The sequence below is a fragment of the Phalacrocorax aristotelis genome, chromosome 7 (assembly GCF_949628215.1).
Source record: "Phalacrocorax aristotelis chromosome 7, bGulAri2.1, whole genome shotgun sequence".
Lineage (NCBI taxonomy): Eukaryota > Metazoa > Chordata > Aves > Suliformes > Phalacrocoracidae > Phalacrocorax > Phalacrocorax aristotelis.
In genome coordinates, this window is record NC_134282.1 from 40,991,139 (window position 1) to 41,006,390 (window position 15,252).

At 35.4% G+C, this 15,252-nt stretch overlaps 1 protein-coding gene across 2 annotated transcripts in view; it reads left to right on the top strand.

Moving 5' to 3' along the window:
* The window catches only part of WDR72 (WD repeat domain 72), a 122,708-nt gene that overhangs the window by 4,687 nt on the left and 102,769 nt on the right, over positions 1-15,252 (top strand). For both annotated transcript variants that reach the window (XM_075100332.1, XM_075100333.1), the window contains 9 exons: positions 2,584-2,758; positions 3,445-3,521; positions 5,191-5,310; positions 7,188-7,333; positions 7,685-7,781; positions 10,192-10,333; positions 10,810-11,055; positions 11,591-11,811; positions 13,171-13,366. In XM_075100332.1, the coding sequence (XP_074956433.1) occupies positions 2,584-2,758; positions 3,445-3,521; positions 5,191-5,310; positions 7,188-7,333; positions 7,685-7,781; positions 10,192-10,333; positions 10,810-11,055; positions 11,591-11,811; positions 13,171-13,366 (1,420 nt within the window). The remainder of the gene's footprint in view (positions 1-2,583; positions 2,759-3,444; positions 3,522-5,190; positions 5,311-7,187; positions 7,334-7,684; positions 7,782-10,191; positions 10,334-10,809; positions 11,056-11,590; positions 11,812-13,170; positions 13,367-15,252) is intronic.

Sequence of the window (15,252 nt, forward strand, 5' to 3'; positions counted from 1 at the left end):
TACAGTTTAATGTTTGTTTTGATGATTTATTTTGGAAGTATAAACAATCTAGCCAAATGTGAGATACAGTCTGCTAAAGACCTTATTTTTAAATGTTTGAAAGGTTTTGATGCTTAACTGCTGACCTACAAAAGACTGCCCTGCCCCACTTCCAAAAATACACTTTCATTTATTGCAGAACTTGGGACAGAACACTTATTTTCAGACGCCAAATTGCTTTAAATATTACTTCCAATAATTTAAAGCGTCTGCTTTGAACTCTGTTCAGGTACACTAAGTATCTAGATGTTGGAGTGTGAGGGTGTTGAGGAGCCCAGCATGTATGGATTTGGTGCAGAGATGGCTTATTTCTGGTTATATTAGTAGAAGAGCAGCTCAGGGCTCGTAGGTTAATTAAAATGCTGTTTTTCTGGTTTTCTTCAGTCAGGAAGTCTAGGGTGGAACCACACCTCCAAATGATGGAAGTCGTCTGACACCTCGTGTGACTCATACTAAGGCCAAATTCAGAATCCAAATGTTTTAAAGCTTCCAGAAGAAATGCTGGTTTTCATGACATTGTTTTGGTTGACATGATGAATTCAAAGACAGTTGTTAATAACTTAAGAAGTTATTCTTCTTTTTATTTAAAGTCTATGCTTTTAATGTGTGTGTATATATACATGAAAAGCATAGATTTTTAAGAAGTTACACAAATAAAAATTATAGAAGAATATATCTTTAAAGCACACATTCTTTTTTACGTATTTTTACACGCACAATACAATGCCTCAGTTATAATGTAATAGCGCTGCAATATGATCTGCTTTGTGGTATTGCTTAATTAGGTTGTAACAGTTTAAGTTATGGAGGAGTTCTGCAGAGAAGTAGACAGATCTGCATTGTGGAGAATTTTGTGGAGATCAGAGGCAGAATCTTCATTCTTACATTTCAAGTAGGAGAAGCAAATACTTTTTTAAAGGTTGTTACTTCTCTATTAGGGGAAGTGAGCTAAGCCTAATTTCGGCTAGATAATGTTTTTTGCTCTATAACTTGGCTAAAGGAAAATAGGAACATCTAACAGGACAACTTTATTAGGAAAAATAATATATCTTGCTAGGAGGGGAAACTGTGACCTTCAGAGAGATATATGTAATTGATGGGGTTTTTTGTGCGGGTTTTTTTTGGGGTTGGGTTTTTTGTTGTGGTAGGCTTTTTGTTTTGTTGTAGGTTTTGTTGTTGTTCCATGGGGAATGATTGCTTGTGGCATAATAGTATCTGAAAGACTCTAATATCCTACAGAATATTATTGTCTGGGAGGTTTAGTGCACACTGATTTTGATAGCATCACCATTTCAAATAGTTGTGTTATTTTTAGCTAATGTTTTAGTAAGTTTTAATTAAACTACTAACTTTTCTGGCCTTTTGTTCAGCAGAGATGATTCAGTTATAAATGGCAGATGTCAAGCAATGCATACTGAATTTTTGCGATTTGAAATGAAGTTTAACACCAGGGTCAACTATTAACCATTTGTGGCTCTTAACCAGAGTGGGATTTTCTCAGAGGACTGACTGACTATATAAATCTTCCAGTTCAAGCCTAATTAAAGAGTATCAGTAATTACAAATGGTTTCTACTGCTAAGCATGTCTGCCTCTGATCATTTATAGTATCTGTGGTAACACCTATCCTGTTCCCAGTTACTTACGCTTCTTCCCCTGCCCAGACTTCAGTTAGTTAACTCCTAGATGAAGAATTAGTATCTAAGCAGAACTGAATGTATGGACAACTTGTAGTAAAAGAGGCACAATTTTGTGGGTCTATCTGATATTTTTGTCTGATTACATGATTGTTGTACATGATCCTTACTTTAAGGATCCTATTTACTTGTAAATTGTATCTGAGGTGGCTGCTTATGCATTTATAGCAATTATCTGTACGATTACAGATACATATTACACAAAATGCAACTGTACTTGCACATATAAAACACCCAACAGAAAAGAAATCTTCATGGTCTTTCTGAACATCTGTCATCTCTGTTCCTTAGTACTTTATATGTCTCTTTCTTTTCTTTGCGTGATTGTTGAGAAAGAATTTATCTTCTGAAGACTAGGGCATTTAGATTCATAATGAGGAATATCTTATGGAATAGAAAGTCTTCCTGGAAAATAATGGAAAATTCATTATGAATCTTCTGTGTTTTCACCTGACTTTTTCATCTTTATGTAATTCTTGTTAACTGGAGCTCTATAAAAAGTTTGGAGAGAAATTAGGCCTCTCAGAGAAACAAATCCCAAAATGTTTAGCAATTTATAATGAAAATTAGCACCTTGATTGTTTTAAAAAAATCCTAATATTTAGGCAGGGCAGATACTGCTTTCAGTACAAAGCACCTCTTACTAAGCTGTATGCCTGTATTAAATTGTTATAAATGTATGTGAAACACTTGTGTCACTAGCAAAATTGTGTATGGTCTCACATATACAGTACACTTTTAATAATGCTACAAGCATTGATTACAAATCCAAGTATGACATGCTGAATGTGAAAAATTCATGTGCCCATTTGTGTAGCATGCTGACTCTCTTCTTTCCACTTGTACAGTATTACCATTGCTCGTTCCGAATAACAGGCGAAGGCTGGCTGCTTTGTTGCGGAGAATATCAAGATGTTCTTATTATTGATGCTAAGACTTTGGGTGTTCTTCACACTTTGTCATCATCTCAGTCTTCTGATTGGATAAATTGTATGTGTATTGTACACTCTGCAAGAATTCAAGGTATACATTTTAGATGTATTTAGGCCAAGTAAATAATGATAAAATATCTTTGTATAGATAGTACTATTCTACTAGATTTAATATTTTACTGAGGTGTAAGGACAAGATGTTAACGTGTCATTGACAGCATCTAAGAAGGTCTTTTTAATACTCCTAATGTTGGTCACATTTAATTTCATATGTTTCTTAAAGAGAAAAATAAGCAGCCTTTACACTGGTTGTAATCAGCTCATTTCTCGGATATATGTATGAAGTGGTTGATTCGGCTACGTTGGACACCTTCGAGTTGTCTGGACAGGGTGCTGGTCCACCTTGTCTAGACTGCGCTCTTCCTAGAAAGGTTGGACTAGATGATCCCTGAGGTCCCTTCTAACCTGTGATTCTGTGTGAAATTAATTTTGTGATATCAGGGAAATTAAGGGCACAAAACCACTATTCTGTGCCTTCTATTGAAATATATCAGATTAGACAAAATAATTATTCACAGTTGGCTTGCATGTTTTGTATTTCTGTATACCAATAAGTTATTTTTGTGTAAAAGTAATATTTCATCTGAACAGTGTCCTGCAGAATCCTTGTTCTAGTTCTGTATAGAATGCCAGTGTTTATGCTGGTGTTCTCTTTTGGTGTTAGGGACTGTTTGAACTCGGTTTCAGGTTGATTATCTCACTCTTAACTTTTCACAGAAGACTCATTGGTTGCAGTGTCTGTAACAGGAGTCCTTAAAGTGTGGGACCTGTCTTTGTCTTTGAACAGCATACAGGTCAGTTTGTATGACTAGAGAAAGTGATTTGAATAACGTGAAGGTAGTAATATTCTCAAGTAAAGGATGTATTGAAGCAGAATATTAATAAATTGGAATCTTCTGGATATGTATTAAACAGAATTGATGAATTTTGTCACAAAATTCTGAAAACGCACCCTCACATAGTATTTAAAATCAGTTGGGCCATTGGACACCTCTTGTCTTGACAACTGCAATGTCTTTTGCCCAGGCCTCATATCTTACCATATTCCATGATGCTAAAGTTGTAACACTTTCCTTCTGTCCTGGTAATGTCACTCCATTCTTTGAACCTCTTAACTCTTTCCTTTAACCTCAAAGCTCTTCAAAATTGGCCTTTGTTCACCCTTGTTACTTTCTTCAAAATGGTCCTTTAGACTTTGTTTTCCTCTATCTGCCTCCCACAATGCTGTCTTCACTTGGAAAACACTCTTGCTGGGTCAAGCGCCCCATTTCTCCATCTTCAAACTCACTTATTCTGTGTAACTTTTCTGTGTTAATATTCTCAGTAGCTGTCACCTGACATGCACAAGTGTAGAACTGGAATGCAATGTTTTGTGTTTGAATTAAACTCTGTGAGCTAGTTTCACAAAGGGACCTCAATATTACAGCTAAGTACTAGAATCATCAATAGAAATGGCAGAATGTCAACAGTCTTCTCTGAACATCCTTAATACACTATTGCCTTACTTGACAAACTGCAGAGCATGCCGCAGCCCTACTTGTTAGTAGGTAGAATCAGACTCCTCAGGAAAGACTGTCAAGTTTGATACCATACCAGTGTTTTTCTGATGTGTTTTTGGTTTATCTGAAATGTTTTGAAGGGGATCTTTTCAACATTCTGAGGGCAAAAAATACTGTAATGCTGTAGAAATTCTGGAAACTGCAACAACTGATTACAGACATTAGAGAACCATATATATGGTATGGTGCCATGCTGTTACTGCCTGGGGCCTTCTTTTGTGAAGGGAGGAGTGCAGAGTTAGTAACAATCCAGCTTCTTCATACCTTAAAGAGTAGTATTTTAAGAAATATTGTTGTATTTAATTGGAATGAATTGGAGCTTCAAGGTGCAGTGAGAGAATGGTTTGCAGTTTGATAGCCATGATTCCATGACCAGCATACCCCTTCTCAGAGAAGTTTTGATACTGATGGTATCTTTCAAAACAGAAAACATCACTTTTCAGTGATTTCATCAATAATTCATAAAAATAATTCCAATATAACAATTTGGAGCATGATGGCATTGATAAGTCCGATATTCACACAAAAAGGTTGAAAATACATATATTTTTCAAACCATCTGTAAATTCAGCAGTACAAAGCTGAGAAAATTAATTACTTTTCCACTACTTTTTGGAAGGGTTAAATTAAAACAAGACATATGACAACACCATGTGTCTCAGACTGTCCTGGTTACAAGGATGAGTGGGAAAGCAGAATATTCATCAGCTATTCTGAATCCGAAACTGTCAGTTTATAGGTGGTTGTAGCTATCTTTCTGACTTTAATTAAGAATTATATGTTGCTTTGCATTTTGAAAGTGTATGTTGACAAAATTATTTTCAGTGGTTTGTTTCTATCCTAACAGTAAAAGCTCAGCTATCTAGAATAAATCTTATGGCTTTTTTCCCCATGTGCTGTAAAGGAGAGACAAAGTGTGTACGAGAAGGAATCAAAATCTCTGGACTGTATAAATTGTCAAGCAGTACAGTTTTGTACTTACACAGAAAGGCTCCTTCTAGTCGTGTCCTCCACATGCTGGCAGGTACATTACTGAGTGTTTTACTTTAGCTTTTCAAAATTATTAAGAAAATTAATGTAATGTTTATCTGCAGATACTTGCTTTTCTCCTCTGCTTAAAGAATAAGTGCTTACTAGTTGTCAGGTATAAGTGCGCTGTATCCCTTCTCTACTTAACTGCCTGACTGATATTAAATGTTTATTTTTATTAATATATTTCTGCTTAAAAAGTTTAACACGAAATTGGCTGGGTGGAAAGGGGCTTGCATTAAGTATTAGTCTGTTTTAGAGCACTGGGTGCGTTATAGTCCCCTTCACAGTGCATTTCAAAAGGAGACAAAGATGCACAAAAACTGTTTATGACAGAAGTAATTGCAGTTGGCAAGTCCTTGGTAACCTGGGGCCTTTGTTCCATCAGGGCCAATAGCCTGGGTTCCACTAATAGAAACCAGCAAATATAAAGACCCCAGATTATATCACTTTCTCTTGTAGCTGTAACAAAACGAATGCATCATGTAATTACTCAAACTGTTATTAGTTTATTTTAAATTTTAGTTAAACTGAACTTGTAATAACTCTCTATTTTTCCCCAGTGTTATGACATTGCTTTTAAAATAATCCTGAGCTTTCAGTGCAACATATGTACCTGATCCAAGCACCAGTGCTGTTGGGGGGGCAGGGCAGAAATTTTACATATATTTGCGTCAACTTTGAATAATACAATTGTAGGGTATTCCTGAGGCTTGTCTTGGGCTATTTTAATGTCTGTACAAGAGCATATATAAAGAAATTCCATGTATGGAATGGATAGGCTTATCGTGAAAAAAATCTGTGTAAAGTGCATTTTTTCCTATTGATATCTGTAATGTTTTTCCACAAGAGGTGCATGTTTCTTGTAATATCTGCATTATGTATCTGAATACTTATATTTTAACGCTTAAAGTAGTGTTATAGATAGATAAGTCATGTTGGATTTTAAACTTTTATGTTTTAGTGAATATACAACTTTAAATGATGGTGATCTTACTCCTTAATTAGACAGGCATAGGAGAGATTCACGTGTGTTTAGAGTGGCTCCATAACCCACTTCTATAGTAATGGAAATATAGAACAAATTAGCTAGAAATTAGATAATTAATAGAGATCAGCGGTAAATAATTAGTAGAAATTTTCGTACTGAAATCTATTTCCTCACACTACTGGAATAAATTATAAGAATGTGGCTATGAGTACTCTCTCCATGAAGCCACTAGGAATGTGAACAAGCAGACAATACCCTAGGTTGCCCTAGTCATATCCTGTTCTGGTTTAAAGTGGGAAGGTCAGAGGAAGCAAACAAGTCATATAACTCCTTACCAGCTCTAGAAATGGAAAAGAGAATAATTCTTGTAAGCAAAAGGTATTATATGTGTTTTGTTTTCAATTAATTTGTGAAAAGGTAAAATCTCTGTTTCTCCCAAAAGAAGAAAAGAAGAATATCTGCTTTAAGATATGTGCTGTCATTATGCCAGCAGATCATCTTTTAAAGAATACAGAGAGAAGAATTTATGGCTTCTATTAAAGTCTTCAATGTCATATTTGTAAGAAATTAACAGTCCAGTAAATATTAATAATGAATGCAAGGCAAAACAAAGTAAATCCCATCCAAAAATCCCCTAATAGAACAGAAGGCTCTAATGCTGCTTTTTTCATTGTCTGTTTCTCTGTTTGAAATATATTGTTTGATTCTTTACTTTGCAGTAGTTTGATAGTAGGCAAACTGCTTTGGCTCTAGAAGAGGTAGTCAAACTACAGAGAGTTAAGCCAATGTTCTACTTATTGATCCTTCGCCCAAAACCAGCTTGAATTAAAATGAGTGTGCCAGTACTGTTTGTTTATATTGTATTGTTTTTCTGAGCTTAGGTTTATGATTATTGTGATTTCTCATTGCTTTGTACTGAGTTCTGTAAAAGTGGTCAGTGCTTTGCTGGTGGAGAAGTACTAGCAGCTTACAGACTTATCATCTGGACAGAAGATGGCCACAGTTACATCTACCAGCTGCTAAACAGGTGGGCCCAGATGGGAAATTCACACACAAAGTTCAGATACAAGATGAACTTCGGGAGGTTTATTATGGAAAATCTCTGCATGTTGCAAATGATCAAAAACCAGAACAAACCCACTTTGGCATTCAAAGATTTACCCTGAATTTGACAGCTCTCAGTCTTTGACACAGCAGGGGACACAGGAGTAAGATTAGCCATGTAGAATTTGGGCAGCTGGTGCTGTGATTTTAAAAAGTCACTTGTAATTACTTATTCAGTAATTTTTAATTGAACTTGTGAATCTTGGATGTTACTGTTCTGCTTTCTAAAATATATGACTTTCTAAAGCTTTTAATTTTTTTTTTAATTATGCAGTGGACTTTCTAAAAGCATATATCCTGCTGATGGGAAGGTGCTGAAAGAAACTGTTTATCCTCATTTACTCTGCTTTACCGGTGTGAAGGAAAATAAGGTAAACTCATAAAGATTGACAGTGGGCTTCAAAAGTTCATTCATTACTTGTTTGCAATTACCTGAATAATCCCTTAAAAAAAAAGAGTTGATTTCATCAAGAGACTTAATTGTTCTATGAAAACAATGAATTGAACTTATTCCTTCATTTTAAATATTTAACATATTTAACTTACAAACCTGGAGATGCTTAAAGCATATTTTTTTCTTAAATTCTGGCAATACTTACTTTTTTTCACGGGGGGGGGGGGGGGGGGGGAGGGAGAGAACAACAACACCTCCTGCATTTTCAGCTATAGATAGCCTAATTGTTAAAGTTATTTTTTTCTAATTTTGGCAAAAAGTGGAGAGTTGTTTGAGTAGTGCTTTGTGTGACCATAAAGAAATAGGTAAGAAAAAACAGTTGATTGAAAAAGTGAAAAATAAATTAGAATTAGGAAGTAGGGAATGGGGGAAAACATGTGACAGGGGTTCTTACCTGGCAAAAATTAAACCAAAACAAATATAACAGACTTTTCTGGTTTGTTTCTAAGTCTTATTGGTAATACTGTTTATGAAATGGCAGGTGTTGGAAGATGTGGATTTAATTCCTGCCTGCAGTTGCATTTTTGCAGTTTCTGAAGATATGTAAGGGAGACATATTTTTATTTGTACCTGACTAGAAACACTGTCAAATATATATACACCTATGTGAGGTTTTCCAGTGGGTTTTTTTCTTTCTCTTGACAGCTATAGGCTCCTAGAAAGCATTTTTTTGCATACTTTTGCAAAGCCTGACAGATTTAATTTTCAGTTGAAGGGCCATTCAGCTTTTCCCCCAAATGCTGTGGTTTAAAATCAGATAACTGCTGAAGGATGCCAAAAGGTCAGCTATCGTGAGGGAAAAGAAATAACCAAAACACATGGCTTAGTAAATAATAGGGTTACAGTTGTGGGTAGGAAGCTCATAAATGCTTCCCCCGAAGTGTATGAATTTTTAAAGTAATGTCCCCTGCCCTTTTCTGATATTTCTGCTTTAATATTTATCTTACTACCCAAATAAGCTTTACAGCAGGTTTGTGAGACAACAAAACTGCTTGTGTTGTTTTGATCTCCATTCTTATACTATAAAGTGAACCACATTTGTGAACCATTGTGAACCACATTCACAATAAGTACAGTTGCTTATTGTGGAATTTACTCCCAAATGTCAATGTTGTAAATAAAACACATCCAAGATATGGGGATGTTATTAAAATGCCTTGAAGGAGCAAACAGTCAAGCTGCGCCTGCACTATCTAGGTAAAGGTGATAGGCGGAAAAAAGGTTTGTGCTGATGACCTTTCATCCACACTATCCACAGTACAGGGTGTACTTCTGAGGTGTTTTGGTGTGGGTTTTTTGTGTGCTCCTGCACGCATCTCCTGGTTTACTTCCATGCAAAAAAAAAATCCTGATTTGATGCTTCAGGACCGGTCCACAACACAAACCTAAGCATTCACTTCCAAAGTACACACCTGGTGTAAACTCGAACATACTAATGTAGACATACCTGGAGATTCCTAGTTTTCTTGACTTTTGCAAGGGTTTGATACTTGAGAAGGAAGTTTATGTAACAGCTAAACAGGGTGTTCTTGGCAAGTCACCAGTAGATCATCACATAGTTTGGGTGTGACTGATGTGGTGATATAACACCACAGATAATTCTATACCTGCAGACGAAGAAAACCTACATACTTCTGGTCTTCATAGGAGAATAAAAACCTGATGTTATCAGAGATACATGTACTGCAATAAATTTTAGTGTTGACTAAATGAAACTAGGTATATGTCAGTAAGTCTGTTTATCTATTATGTTACACCTCTGTAGTATCTAACTTTTTCCAGATGACTGCACAATGGTGTTATAGGCTATTACTTATCTGTGTAGAACCATAATACTTGCCTTTCATTATTTGTAGTAATTCAGGTTATTATGATCAAAGTTTTACTGAATTTAGTTTGAAGTGAAGATTACCAATGTTTCACTGCATTTTTTTTCAGCCTGATCTTGGTGCTTATGCTGCCAATTTTTTTTTATATGGTGGTGATACTATTAGTAAATTCTCCATTTAGAGACAGTAAACCTAGGAAGCCCTTGCATTCCACTTTTCCATGTGGGGTGTAGGTTTAGCCAAGGATACTGGCAAAGCAGAAATGATCTTTGAAGGCTTTGCACTAGGCAGAGTAGACCCAGTCTCAACAGAACTTAGTGACAAGGGAGGGTTCAATCATTATTTATTTTCTATTTCTACAGCTTGTAATGTACAAAACCTTTGAATTTGCAATTAATTACATTGTTTTATCAGCTCTTGTGTATCAGAATATTGATTGGCTGTTATTTTTATCAGCTCTTTTGTATCAGAATATTGATTGACTATTATTTTTGACAGAGTTTTCCTTTTGTCATGGGCTTTATGAATGAAAGAAAGGAGCCTTTCTATAAGGTTCTTTTTTCTGGTGAAGCTTCAGGAAGGATCACTTTGTGGCATGTTCCTGATGTCCCTGTGTCAACATTTGATGGTTCACCAAAAGGTTTGGCCATTCTGTGCTCTTGATACAGTCTTTTTAATTGTGTCGAAGTCAATTTTAATGAAAACTTAAATTCTCATGAAAATATTTTCACACTAGAAAGTGATGCTCATTCATTCATTGTGTGATGATTCCCTGTAGTTAGAAGGAGCAAGACACTAAAAGATGAGTGTCTAGAAATTTTTCATGGAACTGAACATTTCCTTACCATCTGCCCATAAATACTTCTTTACTAAATGTCATGAAAACTTACTTAGTTGGTCCTGCTTATGGTTGTTTCATAGGCAGGTATAAAGAAAGGATTTGGTGAGATCTGATCTAGTATTGAAATAGCAGCTGCAGACTTCCCATTGCTAGGCTGCAGAAAGCGTAAGTTAGGGGAAGTGATGAGGAGATGAAAATGTGTATTTTGTTTTTTGACTCTTATTTTGTTTTGAATGAATAAAAAAAATGCCTGACTTGTTTCCCCCACCCTCTAGAGATCTCAATTACAGCAACATGGACTCTTCAGGATAATTTTGATAAACACCATTTGATGTCAGAGGGCATTATTGATCATCTTTGTGCAGCAAAAGATGGAACTGAAAATGCAGTTGTCAGTACCTCTGTATACATACCCAGTCTCGATAAGCTTGTGTGTGGATGTGAAAATGGGAAAATTTTTGTAACACTAGGTTTAAAAACTGCAAGAGCAAGACTTTTAGAAAACACATCTTTGCTGAAGGGTAAGTTTTAACAATTTTGACTGAATTCATCTCAGTCAAGCATAGAAGACAGCATACTTCTGACATCCCCTCCAGTTATCCCTGTAAAAGTTTTCTGAAAAACAGGGGTGATGGTCAGGAATAGAATGAGGAAAATGGAAGATTATGATCTTTCTCCCTCTGTAGCTGATCTATCAGATCACAGCTTAGTACTACCAAGGTGCTTTGCACTGTTAGGACTCCTGGAATGGCTGTGGGGATGGATTCACCTGGAAGTGAGATGTGGGATGTAATGATATAGGCAGCAGTCATCTTTGTCATTTTCCCTCTAAAACATCATTCCACTGAAGGTATAAAAATGGTATATCTCTGTAAATGAAGCTTGGAGTGCAGACCTTCATCCTCCCTTTGAGGAACACATCCAGAATTCTTTGATCCCATGCAAAGGATTATTATATTTAGTATTTTGAATCCCCTAACTTTTAGCAAATATACTGTAAAATATGGAACCTCTATTATAAAGAACAGAACTAACTTATGTACCATCTTATTTCAGAAAATCTACCTTATAAGGTTCTGAATGGTCATAGTAGCAGAGTCACTTGTTTACTTTACCCACATGATAAATCAGTAAGATTTGATCCAAGCTGGCTATTATCAGGGGGCCAGGATTCTATCGTGATCTGCTGGGATATATTTACTGGAGGTGTCTTACACCAATTTAGCCTGCAGTCTGGTACAGTTGCAGAGCTCTTGCAATCTCCAGAAAACTACCAAGTAAGTAAAAGCATAGTAAATGAGGTCTAAAAAAAACCAAGTATCTCTATATACGTGTGTGTGTGTATATAGATTAAAAAACCCATATCTGGCAGTACTTTTATTCTACAGCACTTTATCCTTAATTTACATTCATTTGTCTTGTTTGAAAGTTGCTTTTAATTTCAGAGGGTTGAGTTCTTGTTAGTTGGTATTTTTCAGTGATTCAAAAAATTATCCTAAACCAGTGACATATTAAATTCAAGCTCTTAACTTTCTATTCACCATTTTTAATAGCATGATTGTCAATCTGTATGTTAATCTGATCATCTCCTAATGTATGTAGTTAAAAAGTGTAATCAGAAAGACTAGGGGTATGAGCAGAGCAAGAAAAGATTTGGACCAGTAGTACGTTAATCTAAATGTGTATGCTTGATTTTTTCTTTTGTTCCTGACACATTCTTGTGGTCTTCTGCATGTATGCTTTTGTGTTTTATGAGATTTAGAATAATTTTGTATGTTTCTCTTCAAAGTTGACTTAAAGTTAAAATTTAGAAGGTTTACTGTACTGAACACTCCATGAAATTTTGTTGAACAAATTCTGTCCCCATTGTATTCCATGAGGCTGGAATTTCATCTTTCTCCTCCTAAAATGCTTGTGGAGGCATATTTGATACTAATAGTTGGCTCAGAGTTCACTTATGTGCCATATTAAGTAGCCCAAAAGATGTTTTGCAGTGGCATAAGTTCTTGATGCTTGTAAGGCTCCCTTTAGCCCTTTTTCTTAAAACTAGGTAGGATTTCATACCTGCTTGGATGGTGTTTCAGGTCTCTGTACAAGGCTGAATTTTTCCATAGGGTGAATTCCTTTGTGTGTCACCAACAACTAGCTGCAGGAAGGGAAGGCTTTTCAGAATCAGATCCATACAGTGTGAAATAAAATTGTAACATACCCAAATTTTTGTTAGAAATGCATTGCCCTTGGCTTTTGTGTCATAAGACCTGACATAATTTTATATCACACAAGCAGCAGTTTGGTTTGACGTAATTTTTTACTACTTTCTCTTCTAGGACAACTGCTACTGTATATTTGGTTATAGAATTACTGCTTTGATAGGTTAAGTGTTGTGAAGAAATGGTATTTAAATTATTTCTTAATTGAAAAATCAGATGATATTGTATGTTTTCCTGTCAGGAGATCAGTTGTGTAGCTAGCCTGTTAAAAACAAGTTGGAGATGTAGGCTGAAATAAAACATTATTTTCTAAAATGATTATGTTCTGGGAAAGAAGTCACTGGGCAACTTTAACCAGGCTTGTTAAAATGATATGGTTATGACTGTGGCTACAGTGTTAAAATAGAAGTTTTTTCTGTTTTGCAGTTAAAAGATCACAGCATAGTGTTCTGTGTGTGCAGTGATCACTCGGTAGCAATTCTACACCTTCAGAAGAGAGTATGTCTCTTACATGCCAGAAAGCATTTGTCTCCTGTGAAGAAGATAAAATTTGACCCTGTTGAAAATATGCTGATGGTTGGATGTGAAGATGATTCAGTTTATATTTGGGAAGTTGAAACAGGTAATAACACAGAGGGGGTTTTTTGGTTCACTTATCCTTAAGTTTTGCTTGTCTGTAATGTGGTGTTATACAAACCTAAGTTATAGAAGGCAAGTGCAGAAACACTAACACATTGAATATATTCATTAGGGTGTCTAAACATTTATATAAAAAAGCAAGAAATAAAATTTTCATATGGTTCAAAGTATGTCACTAATAAAATCGTCGCATAAGTCAGATCCTGACAATCAGATGATTAGCTGGCATTGCAGTGAATAGAGTAGAATCTTTCTGGAAGCTATAAATAGAATGTAAGTTATTCTCTTAAAAAAAAAAAAAAAGACATTTTCACTCCTAACAACCCCAAGTTAGAGCACAAAGTTCTGCTTTTTTTTCAGCAAAATCGTAATCTGGGAAACCTTTTGAGTTAATTGGTAATCAGTTAATAGTGGAAGATAACTGCAAAGCTCAAAACTATGTAGACAGGAAAACTAAAGCTGGGTGTTTCACTTTAGACTGTAGATTCCCAGGAGATTTGAGAGCGTAATGCTGTTTCACAAGGGTAATAAATGTAGTTATTTGAACTTTGACAGGCAGAACTATTAGATAATGGTTGTAACGGGACTAGACTTTACAATACAGTGTTTCCATGCAATTCAGAGCTATGTGTCCTGGAAGAGGGGAAGAGTATGATGGGTCTAGAACCACTGAAATGCGCAGCATGTTAATACTGTATGAAAAATATAGTTTTACTTATGTAACACTGAGATCACAGTTTACAGGTTATTACAACACACTGTCTAGGCTGTCTACTTTGGACAAAAAAGTCCTGTGTTTTGAAGTACAAAATATCTGTGTTTAATGAAGGATTTGGCAAAATGAGTTCAGCATAAATTATAATGCTGTTGTGTTAGTAAGCTCTTTAATATCATTAAGGAAATACCTTCTGGTACTTATTCTTTTCCCAAATGTACTGAGTTGCTTCTTTAAATTGAACTAACCATTATAGTCCATTAAAAGCCCTGGCTTTACACTGGTGTGTTTTTTCTGCAGCTACTCAAAAATATGAAGTTCTCTCATGAAGTTATCATATTTTTGCATTGTGTTTTGAGATTTAAAAATTCTTTTAAATCTTAGTTCAAAAACATCAAAAAAATTTGAGAAGGTGTGACCTTTGGAATCTGTTAGATTGTATATAGTGTTGTACTTGTTTTTCTTTGCTGTCTTATTTTTGCTGAAGACTATATGATGGTTTTGCTTAGAATTTTAGCTTTAGTTGCACTGCTGGGAAATACAATACAAGGTCAAATTTTCAAAAGTAAATACTAGACTCTGAGTTGGGGTACTCTAAACTTGTTACCTTGCTTTTATTTGTTCTTGTTTCCTGTGTAACTTTAAATTCTGTTTTCTGGTAAGTATCTATAATTCTTCTTATATGTGTTCTGCTATTCATGCAGATGCATGATGTTAGTTTTCAGTGCATTTTCTCCAGTCAGGACAGGGCATGGGATCTACCCTTCTGTTCAATCATCTTTCTGGAAGGTTTGAGGAATAGTACTGTTTTGGGATCCTTCTTCCTGTCTTGTTATTGCTCTAATCCTTTCATTTTACTAGTCTCTGTGGGCACGTTTGCAATATTGAAAATTGTTACTTTCCTCTCCTCTTTTCTCCTCCCTGTAAAAGGACGAATGTTTTTTTCTCCAGTATGTTCTTTTCTCTTCCAGAGAGTATTACTGGATCTCATTACTATCTCCTCCCTGTAATGGCAGCATGGACTTTGTCTATGCAAATAGTATTTCTGTTAACAGTAAAAGCTGTAAGCTATATCTGCCCCAGACTTTAGCATAAAGTAAATAAAACAGCAAAAATGAGAAATTAACTTTTTTCTTATCATTGCCTAAATGCTT